Here is a 12,990-nt window from a genome sequence, read left to right on the forward strand (position 1 = left end):
ACACCCTGCAATTTATATATATATATATATATATATATATATATATATATATATATATATGCTTCAACAAATTAGCGCTGCGAGGTTTCTTCATCACTAGTTCCTTGATTGTTGCGACACAATATCAGTGAGTAGTTGTCTGAGTGCATCCTGAAATTGATTATTTACTTTTTACTACTAGTTTTAGGGCCCACGTTCGGTATGAGAAGGAGCCTTGAGCAAAACAACCAATGAGGTTCTTGAATATTGCGCGAATTAGTGCAGCCTCCCGCGTCGGCCTTCTGCAATGCATTGCAACAGAGGCCCTCATTTCAATGTTTAATTAAACAAGCGCTGGTAATTATTTTCTTTACCATAACCGCTTTCACCAAAAGAAATTGCATGGTGTATAGTATGCATACTCTTACTCACTGAAATTTCCTAACCAATAAATAAATATGAAAGAAGCTGTCACACTCTGTATTTCACTCGGCGTGGAAGGGCAAACAGTGAGCATGACAAATGAGTCAGCTCACGTCGTTTATTACATTTAAGCTATACATCGCAGCCGTCGGACCTCGGTAGTGCAGCAATACAGTCTCCGTGCACTGTAAAGTTGTACGGCACAGCGTTATCAAGTTCTCGCGCTCGTTTGAACACAGCGCAGCCTAAGAGATTGTCTTGTGATAAGGGGTCACGCGGCGCCACCCATGACCCCACCTATTGTACCTGAAACCCGACGTATAATCAGTGTAACACTCTGAGCCTTGCGTAATCCTGCTTTGCGTTGGTGAAAACCAAGTGTAACGCTCCGACGCCCATGCCTCTCACAACTCTCTTGCGCGTGAGATATCGTGTCGTTCGCTTTCCTTTACCGATTGACGCAATGCTACGGCGTCGGCCCATCGTTCCCAAATTTAGTTGTAAATTGCCTCCCCTGAAGTTGCTATCTATACTATAGGCAACAGTATTCGTATCAGTGATAACAAGGCCGCTGCCCTCGACAGACAGGGACAAAGTACCTTATCGACAAGTGGCAAATGAAGGCGTCTACTCAAACAGTTTTGCAATATTGACGAGCACTATACGTGTAGAAGAGGCGTGTGTTTCAGAGCGATATGCCTCTCAGCTCTCAGGTTTGTCGGGAAAGGGTGAGGAACCCAAAGGAAAGTTTCTAAATGTTCTGGGGTTTTACGTGCCAAAGCTACGATTTGATTATTACACATAACGCAGCGGGGTACTCACGATTAATTTCAATAACCTGGGCTTCTTCAACGTGCACCTAAATCGATGCATATGAGCCATTTTGTTGCATTTCGCCCCGCTTCGACATGCGGTCGCCGCTATCGGATTCGAACCCGCGACCTCGAGCTCAGCAGAACAGCGCCGGAGCCGCTAAGCTGCCGCGGCGAGTGGAGGGAGGTGGCCGACTTTCTGAGGTTTCCGAGTTTATAATTAGTACAGTGTTTACGAGCCAATAATATGCAATATGTATATGCACATCTGTGGCAAAAGGGTCTTTGCACTGAAATACCTGACTTACAGTGACTTTTCTTTTTTGTTACTTAGCGGGTTTACTGGCATAGTAGCTAAATAAAATAGTCCCGTACACCACCTGTTTAGTGTGTTGCGGCCGGTGAGCAGTTAGTGTTTTTATTTCTATCGATTTTTTGACCCTCTTGCTACTGTGTTGGGCAGCAAACTGGAAGTGCATTCGGTTGAGCTCCCTGCCTCTTCCATCTCTCTTTCTCACTTTATCTTATCAACTGTGCCACCACGTGACGCACCGTTTCTTCCTCTCACCAGTGAAAGGAGAAGGGCTCGGAATGTACGATCCCGCGGGACACGTGGACTTCTACCCCAACGGAGGTATCAAGATGCCCGGATGCGAGCTCAGCACGAGGGTGTTCAAGTTCGTCACCGAAGGTCTGGTCAATGGTGAGCCCTGCCTCCTAATATAACCCGATAGGTTCCGCTCTGGAGTCGTATGGGGCTGCGAAGTTAGCCAATTCGTGCGTATAGCCCCAATTTCTGTGAATTCTGCAGGGAATATTGGAAGAAATAAAGCCCTCCGCAAGAGCAACGCACAACGATATAGGCGCCCAACCGGGCAATGAAATCACGGGACTCTGTTGTCCGTTACGCGAACACTAAGAAGGCTGCATAAAGTCCTGCTTCACTAAGTCCATGTACAGAACCTGTGGGCAGCGGTTCTTCCTCAATGTACATTCGCAAACTGCATGGCGGCGCCAACATACGAAACATTACTTTAATAATTACTGGTAATTAGGACTGTGTTTACTTCTCAAATTATTTGTACGTTGGCATCGCCTTATCGTCTTTGAGCTCCTTCGACGAAAGGCACCTGTTGAGGCTCACACTGAACGCGACTGTACATTTCACATACACACACAGAAATAAACCTATGTATACAGTCCCTATGGGTTGTGCGCAAACACCATGAAGGATCTTCCGTAGCCAAAAATAATTTTTGTAGAGAGCATGGTCACTGAGCCACCTAAACGAACTCGATAACGATGCTTCTTACTGTTCCGGCTTCTATTTACTTGGGGGAGTTGGGGGGAGTGGAAGGCTGGCATACAGGAAGAAATTACCGGTTCCACTGGCCAAGGTGGACAGCATCAATTCGAGTCAACGAGCAGATAGCGCTCCCAGAACAAGCAAGCGTCAATAACTGGCGCGTATCATTAAAATAAAGAAGAAATTGGAATACCTCATGCAAATATTCTATTCAGAAATCTGGTTCACCTGAAGTCAAAATAAAATGTATTTTCACGGACTTTCTTAAATTTCTGGATTTGGTAAACACACTGAGAGAATGCCCCGAAATTTGGTACTCTTCTTTGAATAGAACGCTGTCTCGCGCTCGGAAAAAAAAACTACAACTGTCCTTGTGTCGTCCTCCTCGCCTTTTATTAGTTACACGCTTAGGATGAATGCGTTAGTCGAGCCCCTCTGAAAATTTGATCACGGGAGGACGGTCATCACTGCAAGAAGGAATTGTTCCATTAGCTCTTGTTGTTAGCGGAATGGCGGAAACGCAAACAAGCTCGAAAAACTGCGACAGCAAAACAAGATATCTAGGCATGCTAGCTCGCCTGATAAGGTGCAGTTGCGACCTGCCGATTCAAGCTGTATCGACCAACACTGGTAGAGTTCAAACTTAGTAATCCTGGCAACATTGGGGCATGCGCCTAGGGAATCTACAGACGCACTCGACGAAGACAGAGTCACGTGCGTATGTAGTCTCCCCACCGATGATTTTTTTGTAAATCTCGGTGCACGAGCTCTCGGTGCAGCATTGGGCCTAAGAGGCCTTCTTGTAACGTGCTGGTGCACTTCGATGACGTGAGTTTTACGCTACCACCAACGTGTATCGCTATGCCGGTGCGGTCTGACTGGCCGATGGGCACCGCTCGTTCTCCCGAGCCATTCGCTTTTAAGCGAAGCTTTATAGGCTCACAAGTGTCGGCGGTGGTGGTGGTGTCACCCTGAAAAGTGGGCCGATCCTGGTGGTAGTGCAGCAAGGGTCCAAGCTCAATGGCACATACTAGGGACAAAGAGAGAGAGAGAGAGAGAAAAAGAAAGAAAATTACCAGGAAGGTCAGATACACACACAACAAGCTTCGCTTACCCCCCTTTTCTCGACAGGGTAAGGGCTGATGATCTTTTCTTGCTTCCTGGTCCTACAGCGGCACGTATACGCGTATCGCTAACAGCTATGGCGAACCAGCGCTGGCCTGTAGGCGCTGTGGCATTTTTTTTTCACATCAAAGTTGATTTGTCAGTACAGCTAGCATATACATACACAAATTCTGACCTGCCTAAGCATATTGTGCTTGTCAATTGACTGGCCAGGCAGCAGGTGGATAATATTTTCAAAGAAACAACTTCATATACATGCATTTCTTGTCTAAAATGCACGAAATCATCGATAAATCTGACATCCCAAAATAGCGCGTACAAAACAAGTCAAGCTACTTACAAGTCAATAAACTTACGCACCAATTTCTTAAATCAGTCATCATCTTTTCTTGTTACTTGCAAGACATAAATAACCAGGAATTTCGAGTGGGCAACTAAAATATGCTGACGCCATACCGTTTAGGAAGATCGCGAAAATGGCAGGACATTTTGAAGTATAGTAGAAGCACGCCTGTATCAACGTTTGCTTAGCTCTGTCCATGGCCATGCGCGTTGGTTACAAAAATAATATTTTTGTAATCTTATTCATTCTGGTTTAATATACTGGACACGAACTAAGCCAATGTCTCCGAGGATGCTTAAGAAGTCTGGGGATTGCGGAAAGTTGGACGCGGCACGGCGCCCAGACATTAGTTGGTCGCACCATAGGCATTGCGAGATAGACAAGTCAGCGCTGCTTTCTACTTCCGTGACCACGACTATAGAGACGAGAGATTCACCTTACTGATAGGCAGGCATGCAAACAAGGACACAGGAATCAAAGAACAGCACAAACGTCGTTGCTTCTCCGTGTCCCTGTTAGCACGCCTGCATTTCAGTAACAGGATCCCTACCAACTTTCTCAACATTCTGCCATTCTAAGAACCGTATTCCTATGCCATCCTCGACCCGAAACTCCTCCTCCGCTCCACTGTGTTGAGCACAGCGCCGCCCCTCCACTGAAGAATACACTACAGTTTTCAAGAGTACAGTTCTCCGTACATTTCTCCAGTTCTCAAGAATGAATTACAGTGACCACTTCTTTCGAGAAGCGGCGCTGTCAACCACTTCCTTGTAGCCCCCTTCCTGAAGCATTGGGACTCAAAGAAGATGGAAGGATTAACTAGTCAGTAGTCGAGATAAGTAAGAGACGATTAGAGTGTTGGTGAAAAAAAGCAGGGAAGAGAATGATAGGACTGGAGTCTATTGCAAGGGTAGGTAATGTTACAATATATAGAGTGATAGATGTTTTAAATACTAAAGTTAGGATCTAGATCAGATTGGCAAAAGACTAGATAGCAAAATATGTAGTAAAACCTTATTAAATTAAGGAGGCTAGGTGACGATTTGTTTCCACCCCGTGGTGATCAAATCCAGGTGGAGGGCTGAGTGGAAGAACGTTCTAGAATATGGGTGGTAAGGGACTATAGAATTATGGAAACGACTGAGCGAAATCAGTAAGTGCAAACAGGCTTACAATATGCGGCACTGCACGGCCACGTTGACAAAAGCGTTCCGCTCTACGCAGGGGCCCGCGCCATCGGCATCTGCCACCACCAGAGGGCAATCGACTACGTCATCGAGACCATCACCGACGTGCAGTGCCCGTCGCTTGCGTTCGCCTGCTCCTCGTACGAGATGTTCGAGAAGGGTCGCTGCTCGGACTGCGGCCGCGACGGCTCCAAGTGCGCGCGCATGGGCATGCACGCGGACGGCTGGACGCGCTTCAAGAACGACAGCCTCTCGGTGCGCATGTTCATCGGGACGAACAGGGAGCCACCGTTCTGCGGTGAGCACATGCGGAAGAGAGCATGCCTAATTAGGCCTAACTCTCATCCTTTGAGAGGAGACTAAGTATGTTCCTTGAAGCCTAATCAATAGATTATGTTTCTCGCTTTCAGAGCAACAAAACGGTTACCGCTAGAGGAGGTTTCATGGTACAGAAAGAGGAGTAATAACAAAGCACAGGTATAGCGACGCCATCTTATGCTCCAGTTAGGCTTAACTCCTAATTCTTTTAAGGGGCACTAGGCAAAATATGAAGCGCGGACGTATCGAAAAATTGTGTTTCTGGAACAGCAATGACGTCACTCGTAGCGTGAAAGGAGGCTTTGCAGTCCAGAAACTAAACCACAACGAAACACAAGTAGCGACGCTATGTTTAGGTTCTACGCCCGCGGATGCCAAAATATCACCGTAACTCCATGTATTTTGTCAGCATCTAACTGTCAAAATACATGACACACCTGGTAACTCTACATTGTAAGGAAACCCACACGTAGCAAATTTTGATAACTTTCTGTGCGCAAGAACCGCCCCAATACGCAAAAATAGATTGAAAATCCATGATATCACGCTGACGTATACCGACACTGCGTGTGCGCACGACATTCAAGGCAGAAACTTTTGACCTCGGCCTGCCCCGCTTTGCCGCCGGATAAGTCCAATTAGAGCTTTTGAAACAAAAATTTGGCAGCCTCGACTGGTTTATTGTTGCTTTTAGTGACCATTGAACTAGAAAGACAAGTTTTCATGCCATACTTCATCCATTTTTGTTTTATTTGTATTAAAAGAGCATCAGAACAACTTCGATGGCACCATTATAAATAAGGGACAATTCACTTTGTTCACTAAAGGCTCGTCACGCAACCTCTCTCTCCTTCACGTCTTTTACTTGTACATGTTTTCACAGATATGTTCATAGGTAATAGATAACACTGGGTCTCACGCGCGACACCTGCACAGTATATATATATATATATATATATATATATATATATATATAGGCTGTTTAACACACATCTACAATAAAACGAGAGTATTTTAGTCGTCCGCATTGCTTGTGCCATCTTACAATAAAGCAAGTATAACGGACTTTGTGCTTTCTATCAAACCATGAAATGTTTAGTGATAATCTTTCCATGCACTTTCATGATTGTATCATGATGTTCGGTTGTTGCCTTTCCATAGCATGGTTTGTCGTGTTTTTTTTTTTTTTTTTCAGAATCTCGCAGAACAATCGCTATAGTCCTTAAATGTTTATTTCAAGAAACTTAAGTGGACTCATTCACTCCTGTGACCCTCCTATAGCTACTGGACTGTGCTTTTGGTGCTGGGGCCCGTAGACGACACAATCTTCTTGCGCTTGTGTTCCTGTGTGTATATTGTTTTTTGGAGTTCTCGTCTTTCATTTTATTATTTTTATTTTTTCTTGCGTAACGAATCTGGAATTTCGGGACAGCAGGCTCTGGCGTAGCCTACCTTCTAATCCTTCTACATCTAAATAAAAAAATCGCTATAATGCACCAGTCCTAGAAACTAATGTGCGAGGTGACCACATAATGAGGTCATCCTAGGGCTTCTATTTTCCTAAATAACGAATGATCGCAGCGACGCACAAAGTATCTCACCTCTTCACTTGGGGTTGCTGTTCTGGACATTGTCAAATTACGCCATATTGTCCAATTCGCCATCTTGTAAGCTCTGATTGGTTCACAATGCGGCTGCGTCCTCCCTGATTGGCTCAAGAGGCAGACATGTTGGAATACGAAAGAAATGGCGGAAGTTAAAGACTGCGCGGTTCAACGTCCCGCGAACCTCCGCAGTCGAGGCTATGAGGGACGCCGCAGTGGAGGGTTCTAGAATAATTTGCCCGCCTGGGGTTCTTTAACATGCTCCTAAATCTAAGTGAATCAGCGTTTTCGCATTCCGTCCCCATCGCAATGAAGTCGCCGTGGTCAAGGAATCGAACCCGTCACGACGTTCTCAGCAGCGTAACGGCATAGCCACTTAGGCACGCGGCGAAATTTGACAACTGTTCTGAATAGTAACCCTGGTTCTCCTACTTTTCGCAGTCTTCCACTACCTGGTGAACGTCGAGATGTTCAACAATCCGGGCGCTTCCGCTGCAAGTGGTGACTTGATTCTTAAGCTCGAAGGAACGAGAGACAGTTGCGATATGAAAATCAACAGAGGGTACGTTTTAATAATTACCACATCGCAATTACTGATTAGCACTTTTACTCTGCTGAACGGTTAGAGCATGCCGAATCTACTGTCCAATCTACGGCCCAAACAGAGGACAGCAAAACTTTAAGGGAGTACCGACACATGCTTTCGAAGCCGCACAAACACAACCGCACACTTCCTGTGCGTAAATAGGTGACATTTATGAAGTACGGGGCTGGGGAAAACCTCATAGGATATTTTATTCTTATACTAATGTTAGACCGAGCGGAGCGAGCGAAGCATTATGACTTCATGACGAATGCAGCTCCCCGGGTACATGAACTGAAAATGGGCCGTTAAAAAAAGCATTATAGCAAATTTATGCCACTCTGGCGCTTGCCACTATTTCATATTCTTAGGAAGTCTGGAAAATCATGTCAGTACTTTTCAAACGCGTTACTCGTACGTCAGTGAAGGCATCAGCTGCTTATCCCCCGGGCCAGTGCGTATAGACGTAATTTCTATCAAGTTTCCTGCTGGTGGTGCAGCTTCGAAGACGCGGGCATAAGACGGGATGAAATTGTCAAGCGCCGACACTCGTCAACGAGCCATTTTTGTTCCAAAGTTGCGATCATCATAAATATCATCATCATTATCAGCCTATCTTTATGTCCACCGCAGGACGAAAGCCTCTCCCAACGATCTCCAATTATCCCTGTCTTGCGCGAGCTGATCCCAACTTGCGCCCACAAAGTTCCTAATTTCATCACCCCACCTCATTCCCCGCCGTCTCCGACTGTGCTTCCGGTCCCTTGGCACTAATCTTTTAACTCTAATGGTCCACAAAGAAGCTCGAGAACAAGTTAAGGATCGCGCAAAGAAAAGAGTGAAAAACGTTTGGGAATGATATATACAGCTAGACAAAAATCTAAATAAGGAAAATGTAAGAAACCCCCAAGAACGTGGCTGCGCTGCAGAAAGATTAGGCCCGTGGTACACTACATGTGCTGGTGAGATGTAAATGGTACTCTTTATCGATCAGAGTAATAGACGGCTGCCAATAACGCTTTCTTTTTTCTCTTTCCAGCGTCAACCAACTACTACATTTTTTTTTCTCGCTCTGGGTGAAAAACTAGTTTAGTCTTGCCAGCATGCGTACAGGGTCATATGTTTGTGAAGCGCACTGGCCTTTCTGATGACAAGTTACTTCTCATTTTTTTTTCTTTTTTTTTTTGCCTGTTCCCGCATTTCGAATAAGGTGGTTAATTGAGATTGTCAGCAGTTGTCCTGGTTTTCTTGTCTTGTGTTTTCTGTAGCACTGCCGAGTTTTAATGAGCACTCACCAATTCGTCCGGTTTCCTACTTTAGTGAGGCTCAAATATATCACACAGAACCAACAGACACTGAAGCCAAGGAAAGCATCGGGAAAATTAAGTGTGGTTGAAATTGCAATGTCGCGAATACCCTCGGTTCCCTTCTTTCAAATATATCAAGTGTTTCTTAAATCTGACACACTTATAAGCAACTGCACTTGAATATTGGAAGCATGAAGTCCAGTCACGTCTATGGATTCATAGGATCCGTCCAGAAACGTCTTGCTATGTATACATCGAACTCTACAAACAAGTGCACGTCATAAAGTCATTTCCGATAAGTTATGTCAATGACTCAAGTCGCTCAAGGACTACAATAATTATACACATGTTCTCACAGACGTTTTCTACACTCTGTTTCACACTTTTGTTAATTTTGTTAATTAGAAAAATCACGATTTCCAATTTCTCGGGAGAGAAATGTCCATATTTTCTAGTTATTCAGCTCAAGAATTTATATTAGCTATCTGGCTCAGGCTATCTTACTTAAAGATAACTATAAAGATTAAGAAACACCTAGTATAACGATATCCCAGTTGACCACAGACGTCGAACGAACGAGCTAATAATATGTATGTGTCTACGGCTAACTTCTCGGCTGATTTTTTTTTTTTTTCTTTTTTCAGCACTGCCACGCTGTACCCGAAGGCTAAGTACAGCTTTGTGGCTAAGACGCCGGTACACGTTGGAGACATCAAGAAAGCATTCATCACGTACAAGAGCAACAGCTTCCTCAACGTTTTTTCAGCTAAAATGCAGCTGTGGAAAGTAAAAATCATGCCCATGAACAGGCCAACGAGCAGGCAGTGAGTATTGCGAACTCATCCGTTTATCAAACTGTGCCAAGTCTGTCGTGGTATTCGGCTGAGTAACCTACTAGTCTAGAATATATAGTGATCGTGACTGGACTTCAGCACTGATTATGTTGCTGCAGTGCACGGCTCATGCATGACTTGTTTCGGCGATGGCAATGTGGTGTGTCGCTGCGCGGCAGACACGGCAGTTATCGTGAGATGGGTTCTACCGGATTTCTTTTTTAGACACTTCACTTTCCGCTCACCTCGCTTTTCGCTGTTTGCCCGAATGTGCCATTATTGCTGGGATCGACTACTTGACACAAACGGGTGTCAAGAAGAATACAAAAATTTAATGTACATGTACCTTAAAGTACGGGCCCTGGCATCATATTTTGTACGGACACTTTTGCCCCGTTTAATTCATTTATCATCACCGATCTCAATCAGTGACACAAAGAATGGTAAATGAAATGGGCCTTGACAAAATATGGTTGGCCCGAATTTTTCCGTAGATGGCTTGCACTGACGTCATTCTAGCCGCCGCGTTGGAGCACGAACACGCTGAGAATATACGTCTGCTGGCATCTGGCGTAGTGGTTCTTTCGGTTCTGGCGTGGTTCTGGCAAAGACGCCAGCAGCGTTCGCGCCACGTCTCCATGATATTGAAACAGGTTGCCCGTGGCAGAGAATATGATACACCGCCGTATCCTAGCCGCCATGCTTGAGGACCAGCGCGCTAATATGTCGCGCGCAAGCTGTCTATTGAATCTCTTCATCCGAGTCTTAATTTTTTAACATCCGTCTCGCCCAGTAGCCACTCGTAGCCTAAGCGGACACGCGACTTCCAGCGAGCAAATCACAAGGAACAAAGGGAATGGAAAAGAAATTCCCCCGAAAATCAGTCCCTGGGCCGCGCTTCGCACCGAATGTTGCATCGATAAGATAGCGTGGTATAAACGGCTTCTCATTGTTAATTCCACGATGGTGCCTTCGCGTACCTATTTTATCGCGGAGAAGTTAAATTTCCCGACACGACCTCTAATATCCTTGCGTTTAGTACACTTACTTATTTCATCGCGCGTAAAAGCAGCACAGGCTGTCTGAGCAGATGCCGCACGAACAAAATTAAATTTAAAAAAGTTGAAATCTATCTTCGGAAGGAACTGTGGCGCCGTCATGCTTAGTAACGCTCTGCGGGCCGTCATATTCGTGGTGAGCATTTCGTCTATCTACAGCCTAATGCCGCCTACGTTTTCCTTTTTTTTTTTTTTTTTTTACATGGGAAATTACGTTTTCAGTCCGCCTGTAGGAGCAGACCCCGTCAACTTATGAATTATTCTCAAAGAAACGGAGGAGTAATTGAATTAATTAAATTCTGAGATTTTACAGTGCCAAGACCATGATCTGATTTTGAGGCACGCCGTGGTGACGGACTCCAATGCACGGTAGACGGGCGTTTTTGCATTTCACCCCCATCAAAATGCCGCTGCCGCAGCTATGATTTGCTCCCGAAACCCCCGCTCTTAGCAGCGCAATGCCAAAGCCACTAAGCAACCAAGGTCGGTAAACAGGCGAGTCGTTCATTCAAAGCACAGTGCTAAGCATACCCACCACCAAATCCGCCTTTCGTGCTGAATTAGCGGAAAATATTGCCAGTGTCCTAGAGGAACTGTTTACTGCGGATTCAACTGCTGAAGTGGTAAAGTAGAGGCTGGAAGGCAGAACAAAACATACAAATCATTCTCCAGTCCACTCATCCTTACAGCTGTGTTCCTTATTTGCTTGCTTAATAATTGAATTCCGTCACTTACCAAATGGACCAGAATCCCTTCCTTTTGGCAGCAGCACGGGCGTGGCGTTCAACGAAAATGAAGTGTCACATAAAGCATGCAATGGCTTCCGACGCCGCCTAGGTCACCCCTTTGGCGCATGCGCTGTCCTTTCATTGCGAGCGACGCCGTACGGCATAATGTTCAAAAATTGCCGACCATCGGCGGGTAGAAACTGGAGCCACATCAGTGCAGACCCGATTTCGTAGTGGTTCAGGTAGCAGAATCTTTTTGCCGGGTGGTGTGGGAACAGCGGGAGAGAACGAAAGAACCACCGCAGGATCAACCGCGATAATGCTCAGCCTGTTTTTTTTTTTTTTTTTTTTTTTATCGCACGCTTGCGGTCAGTGGTCGCTCTCCGTCGCTTTGTCGTTATCTGCCCCGTCATCAAACCAGCAGCCCAGCGCGGGCTTCGCTGGCAGCTGACGACTGCGATCGAGATTAAGTGCGCTTGCTCTAAACGTGTTTGCCCAAAGTAACAGATTATATATATTTTTTTCTCACAGGCAAAGAACAGAACGAACGATGGTTTTCTGCTCCACAGCTCTGGGTGGACTGACATCCGGGACGCTAACAGCCCTGTCGCCGTGCTGATATTCCGATAATTTATTGAAACGCCATTGTCGACGCATTTTTCTCCTGTTGACCTTCGCTGTTCGTCGTCGGAGGGCGGTTCACCTGGTTCATCCATTTCAACCATCACTGTAGCGCTCATTACATTACCACGGATCTCCCGCTCGATGACAGGCAATAAACGAGGCAGTCATCGTCTGTTTGTCGCTGATTACTATGGCATTGGTTTGACACCAGTCGCTTTTTGCAGCGTAAGTACAAAGCTGACTCTTATAGGCCAAACTACACGTACGCGTGCCGGTGCGCGAAATCTCGCACCCACGCGCCTCACGCATGCGCAGATGGTGCAGGACAGATCGTATGCGTCGAAGCGCGGCTCGAGCACAGATATCTAATGTTTAAATACGCGCGCTAAGAAATAGCGTCGCCCAACATGGCGGCACCCATCGCTCCCGCTTCAGCGCAAATTCTCGTGATGGCTACATTCTCACTCGCGTTCATCGCCAGTAACTATCGGAATGAGCTTTCACTTTCTTTAAGCTCACCTGAAACGTTACTTATGAGCGCATATAGCACATCCAATTTCTGAGATCATTCTGCGATTCCGGCGCCCTTAGGCCTGACGAGACGCGTCCGCAGAGCAACAACCTGATGGCTACTAATGGATTGTCTTGACTTGGGTATGTTTGGCACGAGGCACCAGACGAAACGATGTCTACCAAGGCGAAAATGTGAGCCAAGCGGGCGCGCGCTGGCGAGCGTCTTGTAGGTTCAAACCGCCATTAT

General features: G+C 45.8%; 1 protein-coding gene across 1 annotated transcript; it reads left to right on the forward strand.

Moving 5' to 3' along the window:
* Nucleotides 1-1,762: 1,762 nt before the first annotated feature.
* Nucleotides 1,763-12,653, forward strand: LOC119434676 (lipoprotein lipase). Its single transcript, XM_037701769.2, has 5 exons — nucleotides 1,763-1,917; nucleotides 5,213-5,473; nucleotides 7,539-7,659; nucleotides 9,632-9,811; nucleotides 12,138-12,653. Exons 1-5 carry the CDS (start codon nucleotides 1,806-1,808, stop codon nucleotides 12,223-12,225), a joined length of 762 nt encoding a protein of 253 aa, XP_037557697.1. The 5' UTR covers nucleotides 1,763-1,805; the 3' UTR covers nucleotides 12,226-12,653.
* The last annotated feature ends 337 nt before the right edge of the window (nucleotides 12,654-12,990 follow it).

This window comes from Dermacentor silvarum, unplaced genomic scaffold (assembly GCF_013339745.2).
Source record: "Dermacentor silvarum isolate Dsil-2018 unplaced genomic scaffold, BIME_Dsil_1.4 Seq158, whole genome shotgun sequence".
NCBI lineage: Eukaryota > Metazoa > Arthropoda > Arachnida > Ixodida > Ixodidae > Dermacentor > Dermacentor silvarum.

Bases quoted from the DNA above. Each gene is read 5' to 3' on its own strand.
- LOC119434676 (XM_037701769.2), top strand. From the start codon at position 1,806: ATGTACGATCCCGCGGGACACGTGGACTTCTACCCCAACGGAGGTATC. The intron at 7,660-9,631 runs GTACGTTTTAAT...TTCTTTTTTCAG, and splicing joins GATATGAAAATCAACAGAGG to CACTGCCACGCTGTACCCGA. The intron at 9,812-12,137 runs GTGAGTATTGCG...TTTTTCTCACAG, and splicing joins AACAGGCCAACGAGCAGGCA to GCAAAGAACAGAACGAACGA.